General features: G+C 38.0%; 1 protein-coding gene across 10 annotated transcripts in view; it reads left to right on the forward strand.

Annotated features, from left to right (window-relative positions):
- Positions 1-17,100, forward strand: part of ASB3 (ankyrin repeat and SOCS box containing 3) — a 256,125-nt gene that overhangs the window by 46,385 nt on the left and 192,640 nt on the right. For all 10 annotated transcript variants that reach the window (XM_024241978.3, NM_001204507.1, XM_054546492.2 and 7 more), the window contains 2 exons: positions 14,039-14,151; positions 14,761-14,896. In XM_024241978.3, coding sequence (XP_024097746.1) covers positions 14,039-14,151; positions 14,761-14,896 — 249 coding nt within the window. The remainder of the gene's footprint in view (positions 1-14,038; positions 14,152-14,760; positions 14,897-17,100) is intronic.

Consider the following 17,100-nt stretch of genomic DNA (forward strand, 5'->3'; position numbering starts at 1 on the left):
TATCCTTATATTGTTCTTACATAACTCTCTTTCTTCCCTCACTTTTCCAACTTCTGTCAGTTATATTTGCATTGTTAGTGGGAATAACGTTTTGCATTTCGTTCTGGCATCTTAAATGCATCATTTAACTTTATTCTTAGTTCCACGGTTAAACAGCTTAGAAGTTTATCACCAGTTATTTTGGCATGTTTTTTCCAGCCTTGTTTGGTTGGCTAAATAATTCCTTTAACACAGTCCTCTAACAGGACCTGTGGCAATACTATTCCCTGAGTTTTTACATGTTCAAAATTGAATAATTTGGCTGGGCACTGTTGCTCATGCGTGTATTCCCAGCACTTTGGGAGGCTGAGGTGAGAGGATCACTTGAGGCCAGGAGTTCGAGACCAGCCTGGGCAACAGAGCGAGACCACCCCATCTCTGCGAAAAAAAAAAAGTAAAAAAATTGAATCACTTAAATTGAATAATGATTCAAACTTGAACAGCAGTTTGATCAGGTACAAAATCCTTGAATTATATATCTTTCCTTGAGAACTTTCAAAATGATGATCCATTCTGTTCTAGAGTTGAAGTCTGAAGCTAGCCTAATTTTCTTCTCTTTTTTTGACAATACTTTTGCATGTCCATTCCTTATCAGTTTTCTCTGACACAGTGTGTGCACTTTCAATATGTAGACTTGGATATTTTAAATTTTAGTTAATCTTTCTGGAATTATATCTTTAAATATTTGTCTGTTCTGTTATTATGGTGGTGCTCTTGGGCCAGCGTGTTTACATGTTGGTATCTTATCTATTTTCAATGTTTGTTTTTTCTCTATTTTTCTTTCTCTGTGTTTTTGTTTTACTTTTCCTGTTTTTTTTTTAAGCCTCTATGTTCCTCTTCAGAAATGTCTATTCTCTCTAGTGTTTCTTTCAATTCCAATTGGATTTTTTATGATTGTTTTTGCTTTTCCCAGGTATTTTCTGAATTCAGTTTAAATTATATCATTTCCTGTCAGCCATTTTTTTACTGAGCACTTGTATTTCAGTGTTGGTGCTCTTTTCACAGAGACAATTGCTTCCTTAACTTCTTTTTTAAAATTTACAGCTGTAGATTTAGCTACAATTTTCCTTTGGTTTGTGGTAATATTTTTCAGATGAGAGGTTTTTGCTTTCTTTTGTTGTTGGTCTATTGTTTTTCTATAACTTTTCTTCCTTTATTCTTGTATCTTTGTATGGATTTGTGCTGGTACCTTTGTGATAATTCATCTTGGGAATATGTGAGTTTTTGCTCAATTAGCTGTTTTCAGGAGGTTTATAATAGGAAGGAGGTAGAGGCACATTCCATATTAGGGAGTTTTCCTTTAGACTCAGGATTTTTGGACATGAATTCATTTAGCTAGTATCTTTCACTAGCCAGTGGGGGTTGGCAGCCGTGGGATTTTTGCAGTACAGTTTCCCATTTGTGGTAGCAGAGATAGACCACTTTGTGTGATTCTTTTTTTGGATCCAATCCCTCTGATTTTCAGATTTCAACTGGTCCAGAGAAGTTCCTGCTGCTAGCCTGTGCATTTTTTCCTCGTACTTAGTTTTGTTCCTCAGAGGGAGCGCCTAACCTTTGAGAAGTGTTCTTTGCTAGCTTTTTCTTAGATGTGCAGCTGACACATCTGTCCTCTTTCTCCCACAAGTACCCAGGATTGATATTCGTTCTTTTGGAGCCCCTTTTACGAATTTTGATCTGGAGTTAAAAAATCTAAAACTAGAATTATAGTTTTACTAAAAATGGAGAGTGTGTTTTTATTTTATTTTCCTTGCTGATGTTGTATTAATTGCTTTTGGATGATTTCTAAGAAAATTAAGGGGAAATGCCTATATTGTGCTACAATATTAAAATTGGAAGTCCATATTCATTTTTAAAGTAAAACAAAAATTCTTGATTTCACTATTTTTGTAATAATTTGAATTCTAGTATATGGTAGAAATTAATAGACCTAGAGAAAATCTCCCTCAACCCCAGTCCATACAATACAATCTCTGTTCTAGTTAGGTACCATAGAGCAGTGCCATTCAAAATGTCAGTCGATTTATACAAGAAGCTTGAGCCATTATATAAATCAATATATTGGTTTCTTCATCAAGGAAGTCCTGTCTCAAGGAAAATGTCAGCTAAAATAAAGTGTGCTTAGGGACATAGTTGTTTACATTCTGTTCAAAACTTCTTCCCTTGTTGAGGACTGATAACAGTTTGCACATTTACAGCCAGTTTGTGACAATGTTGAGTAGCCCTGCTGTACAGCATGCCATGCCTTTGTGAATATCAAACTGGATTGTTACATGGTTAATGCAATTGTCTCTTCATTCTTCATGATTACTAATGCCATTGGCCAACTAATGATATGTGATTATCATTGATTAGTATGGCTAAAATGGAAATGTTGCTCCTACATAAATAGGACTCTTTGGGATTAAGGATAGTCTGTCCATACACTTTTTCTTTGATAGGGAACTCCCAGAATATTTTGTTTCTCTAAGCCTTAGTATGGGTCATTCTTACAAGGTCGATCTAGTAAGGAGAATACTGCTGTATGAATGCTTCAAAAAGTTGTATAATTTCTGAAAGTAGTAGAATTACAGTGTTATAGCCCTAGAAGAAGGTGTAAGTTTAGGGATGTGTTACCTAAATCAAATGTTTCTTGACTCTGCTGCTGGGGAGACATATGGAAAAATAAACAATATATAATAGGATAGTGGAATTTTAGCTTTTTGTCTTTTAATACTTACATTTGATTGAAGGATGTATTTTTCTGGATATGGTCTCTGATGTCTAATTGGCCATTAGACTTCTCCCTGTCTGTTAGAAACCATGAGAAATGTCAGTGATAACATGGATAATTGGATTGGGATATTCGCCACAATGTTTTTGTTATATCCCTAACATAATGAGTTTTGCCCAGAAGGTCATGGTTTTTCCCATCAGTATGCATCTTTAAGATTGTTAGCCACTGGGCAGACATGAAGAAATTCATAAAACAGAAATATAACTTTTTAGTATAATTTTAAAAAAATTCTATATATCAATAAAATGCTACATTTCAGACTAAAGATTCTAATAATTGTTCTGCTGTCTTGGGTATAAGTAAAGTCCTGGAAAAACATAAACTTGAAGATACATAGAATAAATGGACAACACTGGAGAAAAAAATCCTTTGTCGTAGCAATAATGGAGTTTCTTTTCTAGTGCCACCAGATGTCAGTATGAACACAGGACCAGAGAAATACTGCAGGAGATAAATGTTCTTACAAATGTTCTTTTTTTGGTTCATGAAAGAGGTGGGGAAAAAAGTTTTACATAAACTAGCTATACAATGAAAAGATAATTTTACTATTCAATTGTATAGAAAAATGAAATGCATAATGGAGAACAGAGTACATGTAGAACTCAAAAAAGTAGAGGTACAATTAAAAATGCATATATAATTCAAATGTAAAATTGAATATATAGATGATCTCTGCATAGCCAGCCATCCTGCTGCTATAACTGGAGGAGATGGACAGCCTGTGGTTAAACTGTTCATTACAGACTTACTGACCATGTTATTTTTTAGAATTACTGTCAAAATCTGAGCCTCAAAATGAAAGACTAGGCTGGGTGTGGTGGCTTATGCCTATAATCTCAACATTTTGGGAGGCTGAAGTGGGAGGATCGCTTGAGCCCATGAGTTCAAGACCAGCCTAGGCAACATAGCAAGACCTTGTCTCTACAAAAAATGGAAAATGAGCTGTGTGGGTGGTGCATGCCAGTAATCCCAGCTACTCATGAGGTTGAGGTGGGAGCATCGCTTGAGCCCAGGAAGTTGAGGCTGCAGTGAGCCGTGAATGTGCCACTGTCCTCCATCCTGGGTGACAGAGCAAGACCCTATCTTAAGAACAAAACAAAACAAACAAAAAAAGAAAGAGTATATTTTCTAGCTAATAGAGATAAAACTCACCTCACTGTAATTTTCATTTGGTACAGAATTGTGTTTATAATTGTAATTTGTACAAAATTGTTATAGTAATTCCCTAGAACTCATAGTCACATTAAGCATTTTTCTAAAAGAGCATTCACTAAGATAATTATATTAAAAAAAGTCCCTTAGAAAAAACTTATTCTTTAATGAATGCTATATTAAACAATGATCATTGTTTACTATTTCTAGTTAGATTTAGTACTTACACATATGTATAGGTCTACCATATTTCTCCCAGATGAGAGTCCCGTTTGTAATTCTTGCTTTCATGAAATCTTCACATGGGGCTTTGCTTGTAACTGTACTCAATATGTTGCATGCCACAACTGAGTTGATTCTGGTCAAAAGTTTTGTGTGGGTCACAGGCTGCTTCTAGTTTCTCAATTTCCTGTTTTCAAAAATATTTTGTTACCTAAGATATGTTTTCCCAGATTGCTTCATTTTTTCCTCTAATTTAGGACATGGAAAAAGATGTTTTTTCAAAATCAGAAAATGTCTCCCTAGAAATTATTGCTGGAAATGTTCTTATGCCATTCTTGCTTTCTTAAGCATTTACAATTAGAGATTTCTTCCATACTATATTATATGATCTGTTGTGGGAAAAGCAGTGTTCCTACCCTCAGAGGTTCTGGCTTTTCTCTTCTACTGTCTCAGCTGGAGTCTTACCTGTTTGGATTGAAGAGGGGAAAGTCTTTCTCCCGTATCTCTGTGTACTCCAGACACTTGGAGCTCTGCCTTCCGAAGTGGGGTCTTTTATTTCATCCTTAATCTTTTTCCTTGGTCTCTGGTCTCTATTGGATACCATTTTAATACCAGATACTATGATTCTGCTTTCTTTTTCTTTCTAGGAACCCACAGTACTTTTCTAGCTTCTAGAATTGCACATTATCTTTCTGTCTTTGACACTTACTCCAAGACCTGCAACTGATCGCCTGGCTCTCTGTTTCCAGTGCTAAATGTGTATCTTGAAGACAGGTATGCCTAGTATTCTAGGTTAAATTTCAATTCAATGAAATTCTGATCTCTAGACCAGTGCTACCTAATAGAACTTGGAATAGTCCTATATCTACATTGTCCCTTATGATAGTCACTAGCCACATGGGGCTCTTGAACACTTGAAGTTTGTCTGGTTTGATTGAAGAACTCAAATTTTAATTTTATTCCATTTTAATTAATTAAAATTTAAACAGCCAAATGAAGCTTCTGTCTTCTATATTGGAGAGCAGTTCTAGATAGCAACAGAATGAGTGCAGTTCTTCATACATCCTTAACCGAACAGTAGTCCTGTTTTATTTTTGAAATATTTATCTCCTTTGCCCTAACATGTGGTCCTAGATGGGTCTCACATAAAAAGGTGAAGGAGCAAAGAAACACCAGCTTAGCCAACTAGTTCTGCTTATCATTAGGATGGTAAAAGTCACAACTGAATTTTTCTCATTATCCTCCATTGATTAGGTGATTATCAGGCCTCTACACTATCAGGCTTAGTTCCTGATATCATGGGCTTACAATTTAATTGAGGATATTGCAATTATCAGAATTCAAGATAGGCTGTAATAAATACCATAAGAGGTACAAAGTATATGAAGGTTAGTTCCGTCCTAATTACTGTGTTGTTATTCTGCTGTGGATTTATCTATTTGTCTCTTCTCTCTCTCCCTCTTTCTTTAGGTTTTAAATCATTTTTCAATTAATATATAAAATGTGACTTTAATATTACTGAGTAAATAGGACAGTGTTCAGTTTGATTTTTGTTCTGATGTGTTTTAAAAAATTCAGGGTATACTATATGCACATTAGGAATATTTTAGATACTCAAAGTGTTCTTGAAATTTTCGTTTTGAAATTCCCTTCAGAATTTGTGGCAGTCTTTTTTTTTTTTTTTTTTCCTTTTTAAAAATGTCCTGGACAATTTCACACACACAAAAGCTTGGAGACATCCTTCCCCTTCCTCTCACAAGTACCCAGGATTGATCTCCATTCTTTTGGAACAGTATGGTCTCATCACTCTGACTCAGCCAGAAGTCTTAGGAGTTCCATGGCCCCTCAGTAGTGTTTGACTTCTAATTATTTCTGTTCCATTCTTAACCCTTCAGCAGTTTTTATTTGCCTTACCTTGTTCGTGTGCAACCTACGCTTGAACCAAGGACCCTTGGGCAACTTCCACACAGAGGCCTCCTGTCTGCACAATTCACTCTTCTTTAGGGCCTTACCTGCAGATTTCAACCACTTAAATTCTAATCTCTGTCTCCTCAGTTTACTACTGCACTTGAGCCTCTTTCCTCTGGTTGGAGTACACCTTCCCCAACCTTAGCGTTGCTCTACTTGGACTTCAACTCACTGTACCGTAACGGGGAAATGTCCCCAGGTACAGAGCTGGGGTGATCATGGGCTCATCTCTTTTGTTTCACTTCTCTCAGGAATCACAGTCGTCTGCCTGTTGGTTAATACCCGAGTAAGTTGCCTTATTTATTTTGTTCACTCTTATGATTGTTTTGGATGGATGGCTAGTTTAGTACCAGTTATACTGTCATAACCCAAAGTATAATTCTGAAGCTTATTCAATTTAGAGAGGGAATCTTAAAAAGAGAAATCAATATCTTCTTTTAGACATGTTTTTTTCTTTTTTGAGGCAGAGTCTTGCTCTGTTGCCTAGGCTGGAGTGCTATTGCATGATCTCGGCTCACTGCAACCTCCGCTTCCTGGGCTGAAATGATTCTTGTGCCTCAGTGTACTTGGGACTACAGGCATACACTACCACACCTGGCTAATTTTATATTTTTAGTAGAGACTGGGTTTCAACATGTTGGTCAGGAATTCCTCACCTCAGGTGATCTGCTCACCTTGGTCTCCCAAAGTGCTGGGATTACAGGTATGAGCCACTGTGCCCTACCCAATTTTTTTTTTTTTTTTTTCTGAGATGGAATCTTACTCTGTCACCCAGGCTGGAGTGTAGTGGCGCTATTTCGGCTCACTGCAAGCTCTGCCTCCTGGGTTCACGCCATTCTTCTGCCTCGGCCTCCCAAGTAGTTGGGATTACAGGCGCCTGCCACCATGCCTGGCTAATATTTTTGTATTTTTAGTAGAGACAGGGTTTCACCGTGTTAGCTGGGATAGTCTCGATCTCCTGACCTCACGATCCGCCTGCCTCGGCCTCCCAAAGTGCTGGGATTACAGGCGTGAGCTACCGCGCCCGGCCTCCAATTTTAAGGTTATTAATTTATGTCACCATCACCTAGATAAGATAGTTCCACTTTTACCACATCCCTGCCAGATACTTACTCTGTGTTTCATTTTAAATATTCTGGTGGGTGGTGTTGTGATTGCTCACTGAGGTTTTAATTTGCATTTCCCTAATGGATGACAAGGTGGTGAGTACTTTTCCATGTATTTTATTAGCTATTTGCATATTCTCCTTTGTGAAGTTCCTGCACAAATTTTCCCATGTTTTAAAAATAATTTATCTTTTTATTGATTTAAGGAGTTCTTAATTTTAACATGGTCCAATTTATCACTATTTACCTTTATGTTTATTGCTTTTAATATGAAGATTAAAAATTATTTTTCTATTCCAAGATCAGTTTATAGATTTTTCCTTTCTGTTTTTTTTTTTTTTTTTTTTTTTCTAGAAGCTTTGTTGTTCCTAAATCCAATCTGGAATTTAATTCCCAATCCATCTGAAATTGATTATTGGGTATTGTGTGGGACAGGGGTCAAGATTTTTTTTTCCCCATATGGATATTCAGTGGACCCAAAACCATTGTCGCCTTTGTCATAAAAGTGACCATTTGTTGAGGGTATCTGTTTCTGCAGTTTCAGTTGTTTCATTAATCTCTTTCTCTATCCTCTGCCAATACCATGCTACCTTAATTATTCCAGCTTTATTGGTTTTGATAGCTGGTTGTATGAGTCCTCTGGCTTTATTCTACATGATTGTTTTGGCTTTATTTGGCCCTTTACATTCCCATCTGTATGAATCAGTTTTTGTTTTTTTTTCCAACTATTAAGACAATACCCATAGCACCTTTGGGTATTTTGATTGGGCTCACATTGAATCTTTAGATTGTTTTGGGGAGAATTGATAATTTTACAATAGTGAATCTTTGTATCTATGAACATGGCGTATTCTACTTTTTTTTTTTAGATCTTTGCTTTTCTCAGTAGTATTTTGTAGTTTACGGTTTAGAGGTTTTGCATGTTTTATTAAATTTATGCCTCCAGTTCTGTGTTAGGCATGTTCATTTTAAGGGGCTGATAGAATGTCTGGATGGAAATATTTGGCAGATATTTGGAAATTTGGTTCTGGACCATGAGGGAAAGTTCATTTAGGAGCAATCATTCACCTAGAGATGAATTTGCTCAGTAACGTTTCAGAATTGAACAAATTCACTAATAGAGAACATGTATAGGATGGGTGTGGTGGCTCATGTCTGTAATCCCAGCACTTTGGGAGGCCGAGGCAGGCTGGTCACTGGGGGTCAGGAGTTCGAGACCAGCCTAGCTAACATGGTGAAACACCTTCTCTACTAAAAGTACAAAAATTATCTGGGCATGGAGGTGTACATCTATAATCCCAGCTACTAGGGAGGATGAGGCAGGAGAATCGCTTGAACCTGGGAGGTGGAGGTTGTAGTGAGCGAAGATCGTACCACTGCACTCCAGCCTGGGCAACAGAGCAAGACTCCATCTCAAAACAAACAAACAAAACAAAACAAAACAAAAATATATAAAGTAAAGGAATAAAAAAATTGAGACTGAAGACAGAATCCTGGTGAGTCATCACATTTCTGGAATAGTAGGATAGAAAAAGTAAACCAAGAAGAATGAGTTGTTAGAGAAAGTTGTAAAACCACAACAGTGCTGTTGACATGGAGAAAAAAGTTTATGTTAGAGAAATATGGGGAATTTAATGCCAGAGGCAGTAGGAACTGCATAGGAGGTTCAAGGCTGAGAAAAGGCCATTGAATTTGATGATGATTTTCAAGGGAATAGCTTCACATGAATTATGGCAGTAGAATTTGCATGATAGTTATTGATTAAGTGATTAAAAGGTCCATGGAGGCAGATATTTTTGTCTCTTATTCACTTCTGCATCTCTAGTACCTGGAATGTTACCTGGTACATAATAGGCACTAAGTAGGCATTTGTTGAATGAATGAACGAGTGATTTGTGGGAAAATGGGATCATTGAATGTAGACTCAAGAAGAGTAGTCTTTGGGGGTAGTTTAGTGGTAAAAAAAGAAAGTGAGAGAAAACAGTAGATGGAAGATATTTTGTTTGTTTGTTTTACTTTTAGGGAAAGGAAAACCTAAACTAGTTTGCAGATTGAACAGTGGAGCCCAGTAGAGAAGGAATGATGAGAAAAAACTGGAGAAGAGACAATATGAGGAACAAACTGCAAAGTGGAGTGTTGGGAACAGGCCCCCCAAAATCTGGCCATAAACTGGCCCCAAAACTGGCCATAAACAAAATCTCTGCAGCACTGTGACATGTTCGTGACGGCCATGACGCCCACACTGGAAGGATGTGGGTTTACCGGAATGAGGGCAAGGGACACCTGGCCTACCCAGGGCGGAAAACCGCTTAAAGGCATTCTTAAACCACAAACAATACCATGAGCGATCTGTGCCTTAAGGACATGCTCCTGCTGCAGATAATTAGCCAAACCCATCCCTTTATTTCCGCCCATCCCTTTGTTTCCCATAAGGAATACTTTTAGTTAATCTATAATCTGCAGAAACAATGCTTATCACTGGCTTGATCTTAATAAATATGTGGGTAAATCTCTGTTCAAGGCTGTCAGCTCCAAAGGTTGTGAGACCCCTGATTTCCCACTCCACACCTCTATATTTCTCTGTGTGTGTCTTTAATTCCTCTAGCACTGCTGGGTTAGGGTCTCCCCGACCGAGCTGGTCTCGGCAGTGGAGAAGGTGGAAGGCCAAGGTGGGCGGATTATATAAGGTCAGGAGTTCAAGACCAGCCTGGCTAAAATGGAGAAAACCTGTCTCTACTAAAAATATAAAAATTAGCTGGGTGTGGTGTCACATGCTGGTGGTCCCAGGTACTCGGGAGGCTGAGGCAGGAGAATCGCTTGAACCTGGGAGACAGAGGTTGCTGTGAGCCGAAATAGTGCTACTGCACTCTAGCTTGGGCAACAGAGTGAGAATCCATCTAAAAAAAAAAAAAAAGAAAAAAAGGAAGTGGAGAAGGTATGGAATTGAGGGAAAGGACACAGATGAAACTCTAAAAAGGAGGAAGCCTGCTTCTTCTCATGAGATATGGAAAAAATAAGTAAATCAAGTTTCTACACAGACTATAATGTAAAATATCATTGTGTAGTTCATTCCTGTTAGCAACATTGTTTCAGTTGGATAGGGTTAGTTTGCTATTGCTGACGTGTATCATTCTCTCTACATCTAGATAGCTCTCAAGGCAGAAGCACTCTTTTTATACTTTGATATCCTTCTCTATCCTTCCCATCTGTATTCCCACTATCTCCATGGAATTCACAGGTACTCAGTGTTTATAGATACTTGAGTGACTCTGTTCTTAGGAAAGACTGTGAAGTCTGTTTTATTTGCTAGGTTGTTTCTAAACATGCTCTTATGCTTGGTTTTCTCAGTAGGCTTGAGAAAGTATGTCTGTATAAAGTAATGACCGCCTTTTTGGAAGCAAACCATTCAGCACAGTTATGGGTCTCCTCTTCAGCCCATCCAATTTGATAATTCCATTTTAATAGACAAAGTGAGTGCTCCTCTTCCAAAGTGGAGGCTTTGGTAGTAAATCTGAGCTCTAAATACACTTTTCTAAACCACGATTTCTCAATTAATAACTGTTAAATTTGCTTTATTTTGAAATAATTAACAAGGGCTGTGAAAATAATATTTTTCTGCTCATGTGTTAAGTTTTACTTTTATCATTGGGAAATATTTTTAATAGTTGCAGATAGCAGATTTCTTAATATATTTATGATATTAAAAGTGAAAACATACTGTTGCATCATGAGGTTAAAAAAATGAAAATTTTTCTGTCATCTATGTTGTATTTAATAATCAAAACACATTTTTTGACTTTAATTTTTATAAGGTCAGGCTAACTTGTGGAAAACAAACTTACCTTCACTCTCCTTCATATATCAGTGCTGACTACCTGATAATCTTCAAGTCATGGACTGGCTATAGAATGATTTTTGCTAACAATCACTGATAATGATGTATGAATTTGATATGAAACAGATTTTTTTCCTTTTATGACCTCCACCCAAAATTATTACTATTATTTTCAGGCTTTTTTTAATATGGTAATTTCATTTGTAATTTCTTTATTTTATTTTTTTAACTTTTCAGTTATTTTTTTTAAAGCTGTTGTGGGGCCAGGTATGGTGGCTCATGCCTATAATCCCAGCACATTGGGAGGCTGAGGCGGGGGTGGATCACCTGAGGCCAGGAGTTCGAGACCAGCTTGGCCAACATGGTGAAACCTTGTCTCCGCTAAAAATACAAAAATTAGCCAGATGTGGTGGTGCACACTTGTAATCCCAGCTACTCGGGAGGCTGAGGCAGAAGAATTGCATGAAACGCAGGATGGGGAGGTTGCAGTAAGCCGAGTTTGTGCCACTGCACTCCAGCCTGGGTGACAGAGTGAGACTCCATCTCAAAATAAAACAAACTGTTGTGGGGGCCAAGTGTGATGGCTCACACCTGTAATCCCAGCACTTTGGGAGGCTGAGGCTGGTGGATTACCTGAGGTCAGGAGTTCAGGACCACCCTGGCCAACATGGTGAGACACCGTCTCTACAAAAATACCAAAAAGTAGCCAAGCGTGATTGCGGGTGCCTGTAATCCCAGCTACTTGGGAGGCTGAGGCGGGAGAATTGCTTAAACCTGGGAGGCAGAGGTTGCAGTGAACTGAGATCGCGCCATCGCATTCCAGCATGGGCGACAGAGCGAGACTCGTCTCAAAAAAAGGAAAAAAAAACTGTCATGGATACTGTCAGTGTATATATTTCTGGGGTATCAGAGAGCCACCCCAAATTAGATTGACTTTAGATCGTTTATACAAAAATAGCTTGAAGAACTTTTTTTTCCATGGTAAATGCTTTTGAATATTAACTTAGTTATGTTAGATTCCTACCTCAGTGGTACTGTCACAGCCATTGGTTATATTTCTGAAACCCTTCAGAGTAAGAGTTTCGGTTTTTTGTTTTGTTTAGTTTTTTGAGATGGAGTCTCGCTCTGTCACCCAGGCTGGAGTGCAGTGCAGCAATCTCAGCTCACTGCAACCTCCACCTCCCAGGTTCAAGCGATTCTTCTGCCTCAGCCTCCCGAGTAGCTAGGACTACAGGTGGGTGCCACCACGCCCAGCTAATTTTTTGTATTTTTAGTAGAGACGGGGTTTCACCATGTTAGCCAGGATGGTCTCGATCTCCTGAACTCGTGGTCCACCCGCCTTAGCCTCCCAAAGTGCTGGGATTACAGGCGGGAGCCACCGCATCGGTGGAGAATTTTTTATTAAAGAACTTCTGAGAGTCTTATAGGGGAAATAAGCTTTGGTATAAATTGAATATATAAAACTAGTAGAATATCAATGGCATGTTACTTGTCTTCAGTAATAATGAGCACACTTATCATTTCTTGTTTTACACTTTTAAGAATTTTTATATTCCCATTGTTTCATGTATATTAGTGTTTTCTAATGTGACTCATTATCCAAATGTGCCTTCCTAATTTTGTGACTGAGAAGTCTTGCTTCCCGCTTCCTGCCTCCTACTATAGTAGGAGATATAGAATAACTGTATGATTGAAATGAAAAAAAAAAATCTTATTCTTCAAATCTTTTTTCCTGCTAATCAAAACCACGATGAGATACCATCTCACAGCAGTCAGAATGGCTGGTATTAAAAAGTAAAAAAATAACAGGTGCTGGCGAGGTTGAGGAGAAAAAGGAACATGTATACACTGTTGATGGGAGTGTACATTAATTCAACCATTGTGGAAAGCAGTATGGTGATTCCTCAGAGAGCTAAACACAACTGCCATTTGACCCAGCAATCCCGTTACTGGGTATATACCCAAAGGAATAGAAATAATTCTACTGTAAAGATGCGTGCACACGTATGTTCGTTGCAGCACCATTCACAATCGCCAAGACATGAAATCAACTTAAATCTTCTTTCTCACATCCAAGCACGTTAGCCAGACCTTCTTGTACACATCTTACCTTCCTTTCTTATATATACTACTATTTCTCAATTTTAAGTTTCTGAACTTAAAATTTAAAGAAGTCACTCGGTAGCCTCACACCTAACAACATTCACAGTATACCTAATTTGCTAATGGTGTGTGTGTGTGTTTGTACTTATTTTATAAAGCACTTTGTAATTCTATTCTGGCATTCTGTTTTTCATTAACTTCGTGCTTAAATTCCTCCATAATTAGTGCCACCTTCATAGCAAAGTTTTGTGCAAAATAATCTGCATCTCTTTAACAACATTTTTTATTTTTTCTGGAATCCCCTTTTAGTTCACATAAGTAAGAATGTTTACATTTTCATTGATGGATATAAGAATATTTTGACAATGCTTATGGTTTATAATGGTAAAAAAAATCTAAGATGAAGAACTTGCTTTTTCATTTTGTCAGTTACTCTTTTTATTTGTGATCAAATCTAGTAATAACAAACCTTTCAGTCCTTTCGAGATTGCTTTTCCAGACTGGTACTGTTGATTCTGAATTGTCCACCTTATATCCTCCCAGTTTCATTTTAACAAACTGGAGCTAGGCTGTTTCCATTTTCAGAGAGAATAAACGTTTGCTTCTTGGCTCCAGTTCCTCTGTGTCTTTTAACATGCTATTGAAAATCATTTTGTATGTGTTCAGAAAGAATTAGATATATGTTAATGGATTTGGGCTAAGATAATTGTGATAAATGTTTAGGAATAATCAGAGCATTGTGGTTCTGAGGTGAGTAAGTGATGAGAACATCACCAAAGTGTCCAGTCCTACAAACATGCCTTTTTGCTGACATTAATTTTTCTAACTGCTGTATTACAGCTGTTGAAAATGGACAGATAGATGTGTTAAGACTGTTGCTTCAACACGGAGCAAATGTTAGTGGATCCCATTCTATGTGTGGATGGAACTCCTTGCACCAGGCTTCTTTTCAGGTAACCTCTGAATTTATTATTTCATTTCCATGTAAATTGTGTGTTTTACCCTCTTAAAATGACAGTCCTATGCAGTTTTTGCTTTCTGCTTGCCTGTGATTTATGATGGTTAGTGCAGTACAGAAAAGGCAGTCTAAATGCTAATGATGATTGTGAATAAGCCAACTTCTGTAGCAGCTGTAGAAGCTTTGGGCTATAGGGATTATCTACATTTTGAAAATGTTGATGGCATATTTAAGAAACCATCAGTTATTTGAGATATAAATTGATAAAGAGCAGTGGGTTATTTTATTTATAATAATGTGTTTAGAAATTGTGAGTGCTCCTTAGTGCTTTGGTTAGCAAGCTAATTTTGCAGGATTCTATAAGGTTTATAATTCCTAGAGATCAGTGTTTCATGTTTACATTTATTGGGTTAACTAGAAATATAGGATAATCTGATTGTTTGGCCAATTTCTTTCCAACTAATACAGCAGTATACTGTTTTGTTTTTTTCTTCAAGTTATCCTTTAGTGAGAGGATAAAAAAGAAAAAAAAACACAGTAAGAAAAAAGATACCTTCTATTTTCTTTGTTTTTTTCTTATTTAAAATGTGAATCTGTGCTTTAGGAAAATGCTGAGATCATAAAATTGCTTCTTGAAAAAGGAGCAAACAAGGAATGCCAGGATGACTTTGGAATCACACCTTTATTTGTGGCTGCTCAGTATGGCAAGCTAGAAAGCTTGAGCATACTTATTTCATCGGGTAAGATTATCCATTAGCCTTTGTACTGTTAAGATCATGAGCTTTAAACTTTATATTTCCTAGAGGAATAATTCTTGACTCACGTATAAATCAGGTTGTGAAATTTATGGTTTTATGTAAGTGGTAAATAAGAGTAAATACAAATTGATTTATAAACCTGGTTATTAAGTGTCTATTACTAACAATGCAATGCACAGCTACTAATTTATCTGAGTAGGAACATAATGATCTATCACTAAAGCAGGTTTATTGGCAAGTTGAATGATGGGGCTGTCCTTTCCTGTAGGGACTTGAGCAGTTTCAACTTTCTAGGGTGTAAGACTAGTTTAGGCTTAATTACCTTATTAGATGGCTGTTTTGTGTATTAAGGCTTTGAGGGGTATGTTTTGTTAATTTTGTGATTATGTAAATGGGTTTATTTCAAAGCAGGTTTACACTTTATTATGTTAATAGTAACCTAACCTGCTAAAGGTTTCTCTGTGACAACCCTTCCACATTCAGCATTGCCAGGGAAGTTGGTGTGTTCAGGTGGCATTCTTACTCTAAGTGACAGTTTTGTGACCAGAAATGTTTATTATGTAGGGGCTTTAAATCTCTCCCAAACACCAGATATGCTCTTCACAGTGCTAACTTGATGAAGCATGAATCACAGTAGGCTAGGCAATTAAAAAAAAAATACCTAGGCTTTTTTTTGGCCAGGCACGGTTGCTCATGCCTGTAATCCCAGCACTTTGGGAGGCCAAGGTGGGCAGATCACTTGAGACCAGGAGTTTGAGACAGCCTGGCCAACATGGCGAAACCCCATCTTTACTGAAAATACAAAAATTAGCTGAGCATGGTGTCATGCGCCTGTAATTCCAACTACTAGGGAAGCTGAGACACGAGAATTGCTTGAACCTGGGAGGCGGAGGTTGCAGTGAGCTGAGATCGCACCACTGCACTCCAGCCTGGGCAACAGAGGGAGACTCTGTCTCCAAAAAAAAAAAAAAAAGAAAGAAAGAAAGAAAGAAAACCTAGGCTTTTTACAAACTTCCTTTAAATATAAAATAGATCATACAAAGTTTGTTTGTTTGCTTGTTTATTGATTGATTGAGGCCAGGCCTTGCTCCATCACCCAGGCTAGAGTATAGTGGTATGATCACAGCTCATTGTAACCTTAAACTCCTGGCCTCCAGCGATTTTCCCCCTTTAGCCTACGAAATAGCTGCGATTACAGGTGCATTTCCTCATGCCCAGCTAATTAAAAAAACTTTTTTTTTTAAGACATGGGGTCTCAATCTCCCAAACTCAAGTGATCCTCCTGCCTCAGCCTCCCAAAGTGCTGGGATTACACTGTAAGCCTCTGTGCCTGCCCGGCAATCCAGTTTATTTAAACAGCAGGGCACATACTTTCTTATTTTTGCTTTCTTTTACAAACCTTCAAACACTTAAGTCAGAGTAGGAAGTAAAAGAAACAAACATTCATTAAGTGCCAATTTAAGGCATCTGTTACAAATAATGAGTCTGTAAATCTTACAGTTAAGAGGAATCCCCCAAATCATCTGTTCAAACATAATCGTTTTTAGATTAAGAGTCCAGACCGTGAATGTTTAAGTGCCTTGTCAAAGATCTAGACTCGTTTCCTGGCAGAATCAGGGCATGGACCCAGGCCTTCTGACTTCTGATCTTCCTTCTACTACATCGTACCTTCCAGAGGACTATCCTAATTCAGTTTATGACTTGCAGTCCCATAAGTTTCAATTATTAGTGTTTAGGCCGGGACTGTGGCTCATGTCTAATCCCAGTGCTTTGGGAGGCCTGAGGTCAGGAGCTTGAGACCAGCCTGGCCAACATGGTGAAACCCTGTCTCTACTGAAAATACAAAAATTAGCCCAGTGTGGTGGCACGCACCTGTCCCAGCTACTGGGGAGGGTGAGGCAGGAGAATCGCTTGAACCCATGAGGCAGAGGTTGTAGTGAGCTGAGATCGCACCACCGCACTCCAGTCTGGGCGACAGAGTGAGACTCTGTCTCAAAAACAAAACAAAACAAAACTCTCTCTCTCTCTCTCTATATATATGTTTAATTAATATTTAGATTAAATAGGCCAGGTGCAGTGGATCATGCCTGTAATCCCAACACTTTGGGAGGCCAAGGTGGGCAGATTGCCTGAGCTCAGGAGTTTGCAACCAGCCTGGACAACATGGTGAAACCCCATCTCTATTA

This window comes from Pongo abelii, chromosome 12 (assembly GCF_028885655.2).
Source record: "Pongo abelii isolate AG06213 chromosome 12, NHGRI_mPonAbe1-v2.0_pri, whole genome shotgun sequence".
Lineage (NCBI taxonomy): Eukaryota > Metazoa > Chordata > Mammalia > Primates > Hominidae > Pongo > Pongo abelii.